Consider the following 16,829-nt stretch of genomic DNA (forward strand, 5'->3'; position numbering starts at 1 on the left):
CATTGTGGTGTGTGAAGTTAACTGCTTCTTACCATGGGTAGCAGCAGGGAAGTCTGGAAGGTACCCTAGCCTAGGAGCTTGGATGACCTGGGTTTGAATCCCATCTCTGCACATTAATATACTCTGATTTGGGTCTTCTCACAAGACTTGCAGAATCACGCTTAAAATGTGGCCAAGAAACAGGGGCGCCTGGGTGGCTTAGTCGGTTAAGTGTCCGACTTCGTCTCAGGTCATGATCTCACGTTTTGTGAGTTCGAGCCCCACGTCGGGCTCTGTGCTGACAGCTTGGAGCCTGGAGCCTGCTTCGGATTCTGTTGTCTCCCTCTCTCTCTGCCCCTCCCCCATTCACATTCTGTCTCTCTTTCTCTCAAAAATAAATAAAGATTAAAACAAACAAACAAACAAAAAACGTGGCCAAGAAACAAAAGCAGAATCATCCCATTCCCCAGTGAATTCGGATGAAAACTGGTAATAAAATCAGGTACAACTCCAAGAGGAGACACTGGAGAAGAATCAAGCTGGTCTAGAATGGATAGCACATGAGATGGCATATATATTTATGCTGCATGAAGGTTACATACTTGTATTCTATCACTCTGTAAACATCACTACCACCTCAACAATAAACATGTTTTACTAGAAAAATGATTCTTCTCTGTTACTATGCTTCTGCACCAGTAAGGTGATTCAGTAATAAATATGCAGGACCTTTTGTTTGAAAGAAATAAATACATAAAATAAACTATTTTCCAAGAAGATGGTTCATTAACATTCAAGTATCCTAAAATTAAGGAAAGTATCTACCTTTTAGAACAAGAAAAATAATGAAAAGGCTAATAATTTTAACTCTACTGCTTATTTTAGTTCAGGAATTTACAATGAAACTATTAAATATATTACATATAACATATTTATAGTGCTAAAAACGGCAACATAATACTCAATAACTACCTCCTGTGTAGGAATTAAATCTCACATTTTACTCTACAAGCTTTAATATATTTAAATGATTGAATACGTTCTCTATGTAGTGCTTCCATTTACTTGTCTATGAGAAGACTTCTCTATAATTCTTTTTTTGAAGTTTATTTATTTTGAGAGAGAGACCTCGTGTACACTTGAGCGGGGGAGGAGCCTGACACGTGGCTCAAACTCATGAACTGTGAGATCATGACCTGAACTAAAATCTTTTTTTTTTTTTTTTAAAGGTTTTTTTTCAACGTTTATTTATTTTTTTGGGGACAGAGAGAGCCAGAGCATGAGCGGGGGAGGGGCAGAGAGAGGGAGACACAGAATCGGAAACAGGCTCCAGGCTCTGAGCCATCAGCCCAGAGCCTGACGCGGGGCTCGAACTCACGGACCGCGAGATCGTGACCTGGCTGAAGTCGGACGCTTAACCGACTGCGCCACCCAGGCGCCCCTAAAATCTTAACCAACTGAGCCATCCAGGCAGCCCCCCCCCCCACCTTTTTTCTTTAAAGTAAACTCTATCACCAACGTGGGGCTCCAACTCACAATCCCAAGATCAAGAGTCACATGCTCTGACTGAGCCAGCCAGGCACCCCTCTAATTCTTACCATGTTTATAATTCTTAAATTTCATCTATATTCTTCCCCTTTAAACAAATAATGCATTCTAAAATGTTTGACTAATTTGGAAACCTATAAAAAAAATCAAACACACTAAAAGATGAAAATAAAGTCTTAGCCAGCTGCAAAAATATGAAATATTTAAAGTCTAATTAACTACCCAGCCTGCTTCAAATACTCCAATTGTAAAACCCAGGTCTTACTTTGGGAATCTCACCTAATCATCAGCATTTCAAATTTTAATTACAATGTAAAAGGAAAAAAAATGCTGGAAACAGAATTGTTTATGACCTCAGTCATATATTTAAAAGTGCAGGGGCACCTAGGTAGCTCAGTCGGTGTCCGACTCTTGATTTCAGCTCAGGTCATGGTTTCACGGTTTGTGAGATCGAGCCCTGCATCGGGCTCTATGCTGACAGCATGGAGCCTGCTTGGGATTCTTTCTGTCCCTCTCTCTCTGCCCCTCCCTCGCTCGCATTTTTCTCTTTCTCTCTCAAAATAAATAAACTTAAAAAAAATGCATACATAAAAGGCTTATAGGAAATATAACAAAATGGGACCATCAGTGGATTTTCTTTATATATTCCTTCATTGTCCCAATTGTCCACAATATGCATGCATTACTTTTACAAATGGTGGGGAGCCCCCTTAAAATGGAAATCCCATGATCTATTAAAATATTAATTTTAGGAATTTTTTCATTAAATAGTTGTTTAACTTCCATTAGTAATGAACAAAAGTAACATTTCACTTCTGTACTATTGGTTCTAGATTGAGTAGACCTGTTTTTAAAAGATAAAGACCATTACAGGGGTGCCTTGGTGGCTCAGTCGGTTGAGCGTCCAACTTTAGTTTAGGTCATGATCTCGTGGTTCATGAGTTCAAACCCCATGTTGAGCCTGCTTTGGATTCTCTCTCTCTCTCTCTCTCTCTCTCTCTCTCTCTCTCACTCTGCCCCTCCCCTGCTCGTGATCTTTCAAAAATAAACATCAAAAACATTTTTAAGAAAAAAATAAATTACATGGTACTGGGGTGCCTGAATGGCTCTGTTGGTTAAGTGCCCTACTCTTGATTTCAGCTCAGGTCATGATCTCATGGTTTGGGAGATTGTGCTGAAAGCTCAGAACCTGCTTGAGATCCTCTCTCTCTCAAAACAAATAAATAAACTTAAAAAAAAAAACCACTTAAATTATGTAGTACTATCTCTGATGGCCTTTAGTAAAAACTTTATAGGTAACTTAAGTTTATATTAAGTTAAATTTCATCAGTAATCATCTTTTTTAAAGTTTATACTATAAACTTACATAAATTATTTAAAAATTTGTTATTGTACTCAATGCTATATGTAAGCCATTGTCTGATAAAAGAAATGAAATTAAGAGTTGCCTTGAGGGGCACCTGGGTGGCTTAGTCAGTTAAGCATCTGACTCTTGATTTCAGCTCAGGTCATGATTTCATGGTTTATTGAGTGGTATTGAGCCCCACATTTGGCTCTGGGCTGACAGTGTGGAGCCTGCTTGGGGTTTCTCTCTCAAATAAACAAACAAATAAATAAACAAACATTAAAAGGAAAAAAAAAAGAAGTGTTTCCTTTTTTCTCTTTACTCACAATCAGGACACTTTTAAGATGCTTATTGTGGTAGAGTGAATAATGGCTCCCCCCAAAACATGCACATCCAAATATCTGGAACCTGGGGAGATTATCCTGGATTTCCCAAATGGGCCTTAAATGCAGTTACAGATATCCTTATAAGAGGTGCAAAGAGATTAGACACAGACAAAGGGGAGGGCAACAGGACTATGGATGCAGAGATTAGAGTGATCCAGCCACAAGCTAAGGTTTGCTGGCAGCCACCAGAAACCAGAAGGGACAAGCAACAAATTCTTCCCTAGAATCCCAGGGAGCATGGCCCTGCTGACACCTTGATTTCAGTTCAGTGATCCTGTTTTCGGACTTCTGGCCTACAGAACTGTGAAGAGAATACATTTCTGCTGTATTCAGTGATCAGATTGTAGTAATTTGTTAGAGCAGCCACAGGAAATTAATAAATTTATCATTACGATTTTTGGAATAATAATCTTGGCTTTTCTTATGTTTTCTCTGCCTTGTCAAGCATTTCCCAAATACAACTGATAGGCATCAACCTGGGTACTTGTTAAAAATACAGAACCCCAGGCCTGATCACAGGTTTATCAAAACAATCATCAAGGAAAAGCCTTAAAAACTGTGTTTGGAAACCCTAGCCTAGACTTACAGGGTTGTCTTTGCCTTTACAATCTTTGAAAACTTCAACTCAACTGCTAATATTTTGTTTTTAATGATTATATAAAACATTGTTCCCAGGTGTTATATCCGTATGTACATTTTAATTTTCAGATTTTAACTGTTGTATTATCAATTTTCAGGATTTCTACATCTGAATAGCTGTTATTTATGCTTCCAATTCAAAGTTATTCCCAATTATTTCTTTCTTCCATTTCCTTATCTCTGTATATCAAATATACTTGCCTCCTTTTTTCTGATAGCACAACGCTTGGCTTTTTTAAATTGTAACTTTTTTTGATAACAAATATTCTTATGTTATGTATTTACTGTTTTTGTTCTTGGATTCTCTCTTTTCAGGTATACCTTACATACAACGAAACACAGGTTTTAAGTATGTAATTTGAAGAGTCTTGACAAATACACAGGTTACATGCCTGTAATCATGGCCACAATCATCCCTAGAAATTCCCATTACTTTTACGTTTCTACTTTTTTTTCTAACTCTTCTATAAATTCTTTTGTATGCCTTATGAAAGCTTGTAGCCCTTCACATATGATCTTACAGCTATTAATCCAATCTATCATTTGTCTTTTTCATTCTTTTAGCAAGTATGTTCTAGAACTGATCTCAGGAAAAGCGCATGAATCACACATAAATAGGGTCACAGCAAACTGCTGATGCTGAGATTGTGACTCCTTTAATTTATATTTCATAATAGGTTCAAAATATCAGTTTCACATCTCAATTTTTTTTTCCATTTCCAAGTTTACAGAGAAAAGGAAACAAAAAGGAATATTTTGTTTGACAATAGATTTGCTTCACACACATCAGGGTGTTTTGTTTTGTTTTGTTTTAAGCCCTGTTTCTACTAAGATGTGTAATGGAAAAGCCAGCCAATAAATGAAATCATCCCCTACACAAATACAAAATTTCCAATGAAAGCTAATCTGCTATTATTTCATCAATTCTAGATGCATAGTTTGCACATTTTAACATCTGAAATAGGAATGCCTTATAACTGATGACAAATTCCAGTTTAATTGGCAATCTTTTTTCTTTCTTAGTAGCATATAAAGTATACCTTCCAGTCAATTGTGCCTTAGATTTGATATATTTTTATTGTAAATTTAATATTAATTTCATAAAATATACACAAGATTTTTCAGGCATGTATTCTTTTTTTAGAGAAAAGTTAATGTTAGTTTTTATTAAGGGAAAGAGTGAAAGCAAACAACTTATGATTCATCAACATTTAATTAACTTTTTGAAATTAGTGAGGTAAGTGAAGAAATCCTCATTAGACTACATTCACCATTTTCATCCTCATCTGGGCTGACAAACGTTGCAGTCTTTTGTCAAAGACTGGCTAGGTTAAACATTAGTGTCATGGTCAAGAAAAAGACAAGACAGAGCAAATGGATTAAGCAACATAAATACAGTACCATTAAAAAGATAATTTGGAAGACACTGTCCTATTGCTGATTAATTTTCCACATGTAATTTTTAGTAAAGAAAACATTCACTACTAGTTTACTATACTGACTCATTTACTATAAAGTATCTACTTTAGAACATTTCTAAAAAATTAGTTGTTCATCTTTTGCCAGAAAAGCAAATGTATAGAGATGGATGGATGGAGGAAGGAAGAAAAGGAAAATAACTGACTACTGTATAGCCTCCCAAATGGTGTCTTGCTTCTGTCCTTTTCCATCTTTAATCTATCCCTTATAATCCTATTAAACTAAAAATCATTCCTCAGCTCAAAACCTAGGGGTCCCTACTTGAAGAAAAGCCAAAGTCCACCAGGCCCTACAAAGTCTGCTTCGGACATCATCTCTCAGGCTAATCTATTATTCCTCTGGCTGACTGCAGCCCTGCCATATGGCCTCTTTGTTGCCCCTTAAATACAGAAGCATGCTGCCACCTCAGGAGTCACTGTATTCACTGATCCCTCTACCTGGAACATTCTGCCCCCAGGTATCTATCTGCATGACTCACTCCTTCATTTCCTTCAAGTTATTTACCAAAATGTTGCCTTTTCAAGAAAGCCTTTCCTGGCAACCCTAAGACTACAACTCAACTCCCCTCCACCCCCAAACAAATCCCTATCCCCCCTTTAAAAATATTTGTTTATTTAACTTATTGTTTATTTATTTGAGAGAGAGCAGGGGAGGGACAGAGAGAGAGAGGGGGACAGAGGATCTGAAGTAGGCTCTGTACTGACAGTGGAGAGCCAGCAGAAAGCCAACAGAGAGCACGACATGAGGCTCAAACTCACAAACCTCAAGATCATGGCCTGAGCTGAAGTCAGATACTTAATCGAATGAGCCACCCAGGCACCCCAATATTTATTTATGTTGAGAGAGAGAGAGCGAGCATGTGCACAAGCAGGGGAAAGGAGAAGAGGGAGAGAGAGAATCCCAAGCAGGCTAGGTGCTGTCAGTGCAGAGCCTGACTCAGGGCTCAATCCCACAACACCTTGAGATCATGACCTGAGCCAAAATCCAGAGTTTGATGCTTACTTGACTGAGCTACTCATGCACCCCACACCTCATTTTTTTCCTAGTACTTGTTTACCATCTACTATATTTTATTTTTTTAACAGTCCTCCATAACTATAATGTCAGCTCTGTAAGGACACAGATTTTTATTTTGTTCATTGCTATATGCCCAGTGGTGGACCTCAATAAATATTTATTGAATGTAGAGAAGAGTAGAAAGAAAGGTGGTAACCATAACTGGGCTAAGAAACTGTAATTAAGAGTATAATCAACAGAAAACCCCTGAGACAGACAGAAGTAAATTTCATTAGGCTCACGAATTCAGGCCAAATTTTAAATTTATTTAACTCCTAGTATAAATATGATTTTGGAAGTCCTGTTAATACATAATTTTTATTATTACTGTACATCTTATACTGAGCAGTCAAATCAATGCTTGATTATATATACATTTTCTGGAAACTGGCATTTGCAGCCAGATTTTCTCTCATATACTATACCTGGTTTGCAAATTCCCATAATTAGTATCAATTCAACCATCAACTCTCTGCGTTTACACTTTGAACTGCTTGCTGTATGTGGCTAAAGTTACAGCTGGCATTTGCAAGCAGACTTCCTCTCACATACCATATCAGACACAATAAAATATTACTAGGGTATTACTAGGGAGGGAAGTACTAATGGTGTTCACCTCTGCATTCCCTCTAAGTCAAAGTTAATACAAATGTACAAGTGTACAAATACAACACTTTACTCTTTACACAATATACTAATACACATTTATTTAATAAACTTTTTAACGAACTTAAAAGTATATTCAAACAACAGTCCTAGGTATTATGGAATATATAAGGTGAACAAAAAGCCTTGCCTTCAAGAAATCTGTAGTGAGGAACACAAATCAACTTTATGTAATAAAACACAAAAATTAAGTGTTTCCTATTCTCTTTTCCTTACCAGTTTTTACTATGTGTACAATTTAACCTTATCAATACCTCCTGTCCCGTGACCTTTCCATGTATCTCCAGCCTGTTACCCCTCTCTCTGCTTCCCTCCTCTTCCACCCCACTGCATGGTGTATCACTCCAATACTTTTCTTATTGGTCCTAACAATTCTCATTGCTCTTTCTGCCATACTTGGCTTGCAAATTCCCACACTCAGGATCAATTCAACAATCATCTTTGCTTTCTGAGCTGCTGAGTGTGGCTAGAGAAGTCACAACTGGTCTAATACAAATTAATGGTCTTCAAATTGCATTAGGCTCTTAAAACCACTCAACACTCCTGGAAAGATCTGTTCAGCTCCCCTTCTGATTCCTTTCAGCAACTACACCAAACTTTTACTACCTCAACCATCTATATTTCCACGCCCACTCTCAACGAGTGACTTTGTTTCCCACATCCCAAAGAAATAAACACTAGCAGCTGTTTTTTCCTTAGACCCATCAATAAACTCTTCTAGCCTCATCATCTTCTCCACTTTCTCATAAGTGGTATCCTGTAGAGGGCAGAATTGTCTGCCCACCTGAGCATTTAATCATCCTGTCTGCTCCACAACCTGTTCATATACTGCTCTTCTAGTCAAGTTAGCCTCGGTCCCACAAACCCTTCACACACTGAGCACCTAATTTCCAAATCCAATACTTTTTAGTGTTCTTGACTTCTCTGGAGTATTTTGCCTTGGTGATCATTCTGTCCACTTCCTTTAAACTCTCTCACCTTCTGGGGACTTCTCTCATACTCTTCCTACCTCTCTCAGCCCTGTCAATCGATCCATTTCTTCTCTATAACCCTTAAATGTTGGTTTCTACAGTGCTATCTAGCTGGGCAATGTCAGTCGTCCTTGACTATAACTCCTAAATTTGTATCATCAACTCAGACCTCTTATTCTAAGTTCCCAATTATACTTTCACCCTACCAACTAGACATACCCACCTGGATGTATTCACTTATTAACAAATAAATGACTTCAATGTACAAACCACTGTCCTAGGTGCTAGGGATAGAGCAGTGAAGACACAATCCTCATCCTTACAGATCTTACATTCTAGTTTGGCAGGAAAGGGATGAAATGCCTCATAGGCACTTCAAATCCAACATATATGAAACCAAACATATTATCTAACCTTCTGTTTCTCTCTCCTGCATTCCTCATTTTCTCTTTTTCCTTTGCCCAGCCCATGTACTTATTCAGTCACTATGCCCTGTTAAATCTATCTCCTAAACATCTCTTTGCTATGTCCCTTCCTTCATCCCCTATTTCACTGCCTTAATTATACCTTCATCATTTTTCATCTGGACTGTTGCAACGGCCTGTTAACTGATTTCTCTGCTTTATGAAAGGAAGGATCAATCCACCCTCCACATCAGTTATCTACAATGCTATTTTCATCTAGGCATAGGCCTTTCCCAGCTTAAAATCCCTCAGGACTTCACATTGACTGGAATTTTAATTATTATGCACCTTACACTTAATCTGTACATATCTGCCCTTGTCCCATATCTGCCCCTGCTTCCTGTAAGAACAAGTACTCCAGGTAGAACCAAATTATTTACTCATGTTATTCAGTCTGCTGGCAAGCCTTCCTCTTCCTGAGAGCCTACAAAATTCCTGCTCAACATTTAAGGCTTAGTTCATTTAGGTAATAGCATAGTGGCTAAGAGTGCCAGACCTGCAGCTTGACTGGCTGAGTCTGAATCCAGATCTGTTAAAACCTTGGACAAGCTATTTAATGTCTCTGAACTTCAGTTCTCCTTTCCAAAGAATAGTAGCAACTACTTAACAGGGGTTTGAGAATTGAGTTAATATATGGAAAGTAGCCGGCACAGAGTAAATGGTACATTGGCATGCAGCTATCATTATGTCCTCACTACTTCCCCTTCTCTCAAAGGTTAAACACTCTCTCCTTTGTACTCCCATGGCACTTTATCATAAGTCTGTCACTACAGTGTGATGATCTTAGGGCGGGAACTTTCTTTTTCTTCTGCCAACATTCATCTTCTTATCCTCTGCCAATATAATCGATGTCACATTTTTATCTAAAACAACTATCAATAAATGTGGAATGTATTCAAACTGTTATGTAGGTACAAAAGAAAATGCAAACATCTGGCCAAGTCTTCAAAAACAAGTCAAATTTCAAGTGGAAAAAAAAATGTGAAGAAAAAAAAAGCCACTCTACAACATTAAAAAGCATGCGTAAAGCAGACATTAAAGTGCAGAGGTGCCTGGGCAATGACAAATGGACTAGAGTATGTCTAGAGTGTGTATGTGTGGGAAGGACATACTGAGAAATAAGCCAGACTAAAAGTGTCATGAATGGTGTTTAATGCTTGTGTAAGGAGTTTGAACCTTACTGCAAAAGAACTGGGTCCAAGTAAGTACTTTTAACTAGTGGCATTATATGATTTAGTCATTTTAGTTAGGTAACTTGAAATACCTAACAAGGCTGGATTGGAAGGCAGACAGACAAGAGACACAGACCAATGACAGGAATTGCTACAATCCAGGCAAGAAACAGCAAGGACATTAATAGGGGCCATACAAATGAAAGATGGGATAAACAATATTTTTGAGATGAAATTAACTGGACTCAGTGATTATACTAATATGGAAATGAAGGATGATTCAGGTTCCTTGCCTGCACGATGGAAAATGATAACATTAACGAAGATAAGGAATAGAGGGGGAGGAGTAAGACTAGGAGTCTAGGAGAGCTGTAGTTACTCCACCTGGAGTAATGCTGAAAACAATAAACATTTTATTTAGAACTAAAATCAAATGCTAAGAATTATGCCATCACACTGGCACCCACTGCTCTTATTTAACAAGCACAAGCACATCAGAGCAAAATGTGTCCAGTTCAAAGGGCTCATTTGTTTACTAAATAATATGTTACTGTCTTTCATTTTGGGGAAAAAATAGCCTATTATGTAGAGGTATGGCTACAGGATGGCCAGTATTTTCAATACTGTGTATTTTTTAAAGCCTGCTTTTTAAGTTACTCATAAAACAGTATTTTCTTAAGGCTGTAAGATTCTCTTCTGTTCCAAATATCATCATGAAAATTTAAGGCTGCTTAAAAATGTGTTTTATTACTTATTTTTCTTAAGTTTACTTATTTTGAAAGAGAGAGAGAGTGAGCACATGAGTGGGGAAGGGGAAGAGAGAGTGGGAGAAAGAATCCCAAGTAGGCTCTGCATTTTCTGCACGAAACCCAATAGCAGGGCTTGAACCCACGAACCGTGAGATCATGACCCAAGCTGAAATCAAGAGTTGGACACTTAACTGACTGAGCAACCTATGCACCCCTAAAAATGTATTTTAAAATACTGACTTTAACTTTGCTTACTTGCTGCTCTGTATGAAATGCTTGCATTATTTTTGAATCTGTGATTTATATCAAAATTCCTATCAATATATGCACTTCATGCTTTTTCTCTATCAAGACTCTCATTCTTTTTTTTTTTAACATTTATTTATTTTTGAGACAGAGAGAGACAGAGCATGAACAGGGGAAGGGCAGAGAGAGAGGGAGACATAGAATCTGAAACGGGCTCCAGGCTCTGAGCTGTCAGCACAGAGCCCGACGCGGGGCTTGAACTCACGGATCGTGAGATCATGACCTGAGCCGAAGTCGGACACTCAACCGACTGAGCCACCCAGGCACCCCAAGACTCTCATTCTTAAAAGGCTGAACAAGATAACCTAAACTAAAATTACAATGCTTAAAATTCTAATGACAACCTATTTCTATCAGGACAAACACAATATAAGGAAATTTAAACAGGTCAGATATTTCTGTTCTTGAAATGAGGAAATAGCAGGATAACTGAAGCTATAATCAAAGTTCAGTGCCCAACAGAAACTTCTTGGATGCTTGCTGAAAAAGTAGTATATGTCCAGAGCTAGAACAAACAATCCTAAAATCTGTATGGAACCAGCAAAGACCCTGAATAGCCAAAGCAATCCTGAAAAAGAAAACCAAAGCTGCTTAGGCATCACAATTCTGGACTTCAAGCTCTATTACAAAGCTGTAATCATCAAGACAGCACGGTACTGGCACAAACACACACACACAGATCAATGGAACAGAGCAGAAAATCCAGAAATGGACCCACAAACATATGGCCAACTAATCTTTGACAAAGTGGGAAAGAATACCCAATGGAAAAGACAGTCTTCAGCAAACAGCATTGGGAAAACTGGACAGGGACATGCAGAAGAATGAACCTAGACCACTTTCTTACACCATACACAAAAATAAACTCAAAATGGATGAAAGACCTAAACGTAAGACAGGAAGCCACCAGAATCCTAGAGGAGAAAACAGCCAACAACTTCTTTGACCTCACCCACAGCAACTTCTTACTAGACAGGTTTCCAGATACAAGGGAAACAAAAGCAAAAATGAACTATTGGGACCTTATCAAGATAAAAAGCCTCTGCACAGTAAAGGAAACAATCAACAAAACTAAAAGGCAACCGACGAATGGAAGATGATATTTGCAAATGACATATCAAATAAAGGGTTAGTACCCAAAATCTGTAACAAACTTATCAAAATCAACACCCCAAAAACCAAATAATCCAGTGAAGAAATGGGCAAATGACATGAATAGACACTTCTCCAAAGAAGACATCCAGATGGCCAACAGACATGTGAAAAAAATATTCAACCTCAATCAGCAAGGAACTACAAATCAAAACCATAATGAGAAACCATCTCACACCTGTAAGAATGGCTAAGATTAACAACTCAGGCAACAGCAGATGTTGGTGAGGATGCAGAGAAAGAGGAACCTTTTGCACTGCTAGCAGGAATACAAACTGGTGCAGCCACTCTGGAAAACAGTAGGAAGGTTCTTCAAAAAATTAAAAATAGAACTACCCTACAACCCAGCAATTGCACTACTAGGTACTTATCCAACGGATACAAAAATGTTGATTCAAAAGGGCACATGCATCCAATGTTTATAGCAGCACTATCGACAACAGCCAAAGTATGGAAAGAGCCCAAATGTCCACTGACAGTTAAATGGATAAAGATGTGGTGTGTGTATATACACACACACACATACACACACAATGGAATATTACTCAGCGATCAAAAGGAATGAAATCTTGCCATTTGCAACAACGTGGATGGAAGTGGAGGGTATTATGCTAAATGAAATGAGTCAGTCAGAGAAAGACAAATATCATATGATTTCACTCATGTGAAATTTAAAATACAAAACAGATGAACATAAGGGAAGGGAAGCAAGAATAATATAAAAAGAAAGGGAGACAAACCACAAGAGACTCAAATACAGAGGACAAACTGAGGGTTGCTGGAGGGATTGTGGGTGGGGGGATGGGCTAAATGGGCGAGGGGTATTAAGGAGGGCACTTGGTGTGATGAGCACGGGGTGTTATATGTAAGTGATGAATCACTAAATTCTATTCCTGAAATCATTATTACACCGTATGTTAACTAACTTGGATTTAAATTTAAAAAAAAAAAAAGAAAGAAAAAGTAGTGTATGTCAATTACACTCGGATTAAAAAAAGAAGAAAAAGAAACGAGATATAAAAAAAAGTAGTTATCTGTCCTCCCTGCTTCAGGAGGGCAGAACCCAGAAACTTTTGTTTTGTTTTCCAAACACCTCAGGTGATTCTGAAGCAAGTGTTTCAAGGCCACTCTGAGAAATACTTGTACTGGTTCTGGCATCAGAAACATGGTTTAAAGTCCACCTCTCCCACTCATTGGTTGTGTGACCTCAGACCACTTAGTTTCTCCAAGGTTCAGATTTTTCATGTGTAAAAGGCGAATACTAAGTTTCACAAAGATGATGAGAGGATATAATGAAACAATGCTTATACAGTACTTAACACAGTGCACACCTATAATTATTACTATGATTTATCCAGTTCCACAGGACAAAAATAAGGAAGAACCAGACATATATACATATTCACCATGACATTCTAAATGCTTTGTAATTCATGGTAATGTTTTTTCCATTTTCATATTAAAATTTTCATCTCTAAAATTCTACAAAAATCTCCTGGTCAGGCATGCTCTTTGTCTCCCTTTTCCTTTAATTTTGGAATACATGAAAAAAGTTTTTGGCCACATTACGTAAGTGCTTCCAATTTCATAAACAAATCGTTCCAAAGGCATAAGGCAGTGAACGTGAATATTAACCAGAAAATACTTTTCATATCAACATAAATACTCAAAAAAATTAATATTTTTACTCAACATTAGTCAGATTTTATAGGAAAGCAAATCCTGTTTGCTTTTTCTGGTAGACCACAAAAATTAGACACAAAGTTATCTAAATAAAGAATGCCAACTGCTTTATATTTAGAAAAATCAGTTTAGGGGCGCCTGGGTGGCGCAGTCGGTTAAGCGTCCGACTTCAGCCAGGTCACGATCTCGCGGTCTGGGAGTTCGAGCCCCGCGTCGGGCTCTGGGCTGATGGCTCAGAGCCTGGAGCCTGTTTCCAATTCTGTGTCTCCCTCTCTCTCTGACCCTCCCCCGTTCATGCTCTGTCTCTCTCTGTCCCAAAAATAAATAAACGTTGAAAAAAAAAATTAAAAAAAAAAAAAAGAAAAATCAGTTTAATTGGACTATAATCAATTCATCTCCTTTCGTTACACAACTCTAGTGGTTTCCCCTATTTTAAAATCCTAAATGTAATCTATAAGTGACCATCTATCTAACTCCACTGTCTTATCCCAGAAGATGCTATACACACACAGTTTTTTAAAAATTCATTAGAAACTAATTTTTTTTTTAGAAATAACCAGAAATCTACAGGCGCCTGGGTGGCTCAGTTGGGTGGGCATCCGACTCCTGATTTTGGCTTAGGTCATAATCCCAGGGTGGTGGGATGAAGCCAGGCTTTGGGCTCCATGCTGAGTGTGAAGCCTGCTTACAATTCTCTCTCTCTCTCTCTCTGCCCCTCACTCTCAAAATCAATCAATAAATAAACATTTAAAACAACCAGAAGTCCATACGTATGATGCTTTCACACTAACTAGAAATTCTAAATGCTTTTGTGTAAACTGAGAAATTTATTAAAACATCAATTATAAAAGTATGCAGCTCCCTCTGCATCCTTTTAATCATTTGAAAGCTTTATAAAGCTCATCAGTTAATACTACCTCAGCTTGTATTTAAAAAACAATAATAATATCCTTCAAGAATATTTTATCACCTGCCAAAAATCAACTAACTGATGGGTCCCGCACATCATCTAACATGAATAAGTAAAGGCAAATGGAAAACTGAAGTGCAGTCTGTTAAATGTAATGGAACCAAGGAACCTTGCTGAGCTGCAATCATCATACATCAATATTTTTCAAGTGCTCACTTGTACAAGGCACTATACAGATTACACCCTTGAGCCAAGGCAAATGGGGGGGGGGGGGGTTGGAGAGAGTGGGAGGGAGGAATCGGAGGCCTGGAGGCCCTTTCTTAAGTGGCATGCAATTGGCCTCAAACTACCACCAAGGGAACTCCGCAAAAGATGTATTTTTTGGACAGTAAGAAACGTAAAGATACCGTGAGCTTCCAGCACTTTGCAAAATCTGGCAGGATACTGGAGAAGAGTTAAGGTTCCGCGACAGTGAAATTCCTTGCAAATGGATAATTTAGAAAAAGCTTGTACTATGTCTGTTTTAGGAGAGAAGGGTGGGCGGCAGCGGGTTGGAGGTCCACAAGAAGGTGCCGCCAGAAGATCTGAGAATGGGTTTTCACAGCCCCGAAAGTGTCGAGGGTGAGGGGACGGAGGGATCCAGCTCCGGCCTCCACCTCCACTTCCCCACCTGCCCCGACCCAAGCGGTGGAGGAGGTCCAACGGAGGGTCTGAGTCAGGGGCAAGCAAGCGGTCCTGGGTCCTCGGGAAATCAGAACGGAGCGGCCCCGAGGGAGGAAGGGCTGCAGGAGGGCGGGGCGCGGTGCAGCGAGGAAACCGAAAGGAGGACGGCGGGGGAAAGGGGCCGTGGGACCCGGGACCCTTCCGGGTACCACACCGGGGGCCAAGGCGGGGGCGGGAGGGTCCCGTCAGCTAGAAGGAGGCAGAACTTACTCCGCGGTCCTCCTCCGAGAGGAAGTCGGGGCCGTCGTCCAGGCCTTCCTGCGGGGTTGCCGGGCCCGGCGCACCGGGGGAGAAGATGGAGTTGGGGAGACACAAAGGGAGACATTAGTGCCAGGCCGGCGCGGCCCCCGCGCCCGCCCCGCGCCCGCCGCCCCCACCGCGCGCCCGGGGCTCGGCGCCGCTGAGAACACCCACCATCATGGCTGCTCCGAGTCGAGGGCCAGCGCAGGCGCGCACCGCACCGCGGGGCCGGAGAGAGCCGGCAGCAGCGGGAGGGGCGGGGCTGGTGGCGGCAGGCGGGGGCGGGGCCTCGGAGCAGCCCGCTCCGCCCCGCCCTGGAGCCGAGGGCCGGGGGCCATGAGCGGTAGGAAAAAGGAAGGCAGGGCCCTCCGCCCAAGGTCGAAGCACCCTAGTCGGAAAGGCCCCAAAGGCCCAGACCCACATGGCTGCTGGCAGGTCTCAGCTGGCCGGCTCTGACCCGGAAGGAGCCCAATGCCACCCGGGGAGCTGTCCAGTTCCCTTTCCCCGAGGGCTGCAGTGAAAAAACCAAGCAAGCGCTCTCCAGAAGCCACAATAAGTCATCTTGTCTTTGTATTATGCCACACGATAATTAATCGCAATTAATATTTTGCCCATAGAAACTGTGAGAACTAAGGACCTTCACACAGTCAGCTGTAATCAAGCTTTTACTGTTGATGAGGTAATAACCTCAGGGTTTGGGGCACTAATGGTTGAGCACTATAAAAATGAGTTGATTGCGTTACAAGAGTATTCCTTTCATTTGTATGAACAAGTGCCTCCAAATCCACTCTGACTGTCCAGCCGGATGGCACCACGTGGGTGTCCAATCCAAAAGATGAGACAAATTATTCCTAAACCTTTGCCTCATGTCACCTTTACACACAAGCACACACTCAAACACCCAAGCTATCCTTGTGCTTCCAGCCACTTAATGGCATCAGCATCTTTAAATTTTCGGACCGGAAGCCTCAAAGTCCTATACAAATCCTTCCTTCTTCTCCCTCACTCATCACAACATTTAGTAACAAATTGTTACATTTATAATTGATTTTCTGTGTTATCTCTTAAATCTCCCACTCCCCCCTCTCCTCCCTTCCACAGCAATTACGCTCAGTATCTGTTTGACCTTTTCAATACTCTCCTAACTTTTCTTATTTCCATCTCTTTCCTCCATTCTACATACTGCTGCTAGTTTTCCTCCTAACACACAGACATTGATGATGATAATGCTGCTACCCTGTTTAATAATCTTTACACATCTTTGTTACATTAAAGTCCAACTCCTCAGCCAAGCATTTAAGGCCTTCTACACTCGATTCCCTCCCTATTTTGTTGAATTGAAACTCTCAAAACAATAATGT

The 16,829-nt window shown here is 40.0% G+C and overlaps 1 protein-coding gene across 1 annotated transcript in view; it reads right to left on the minus strand.

Moving 5' to 3' along the window:
* Positions 1-15,904, minus strand: part of SNX6 (sorting nexin 6) — a 62,244-nt gene extending 46,340 nt beyond the window's left edge. The window contains exons 1-2 of the mRNA XM_047862685.1: positions 15,643-15,904; positions 15,439-15,486 (exon numbers count right to left, since the gene is read on the minus strand). Coding sequence (XP_047718641.1) covers positions 15,439-15,486; positions 15,643-15,891 — 297 coding nt within the window. The 5' untranslated portion in view covers positions 15,892-15,904. The remainder of the gene's footprint in view (positions 1-15,438; positions 15,487-15,642) is intronic.
* Between the last annotated feature and the right edge of the window lie 925 nt (positions 15,905-16,829).

Source organism: Prionailurus viverrinus, chromosome B3 (assembly GCF_022837055.1).
Source record: "Prionailurus viverrinus isolate Anna chromosome B3, UM_Priviv_1.0, whole genome shotgun sequence".
Lineage (NCBI taxonomy): Eukaryota > Metazoa > Chordata > Mammalia > Carnivora > Felidae > Prionailurus > Prionailurus viverrinus.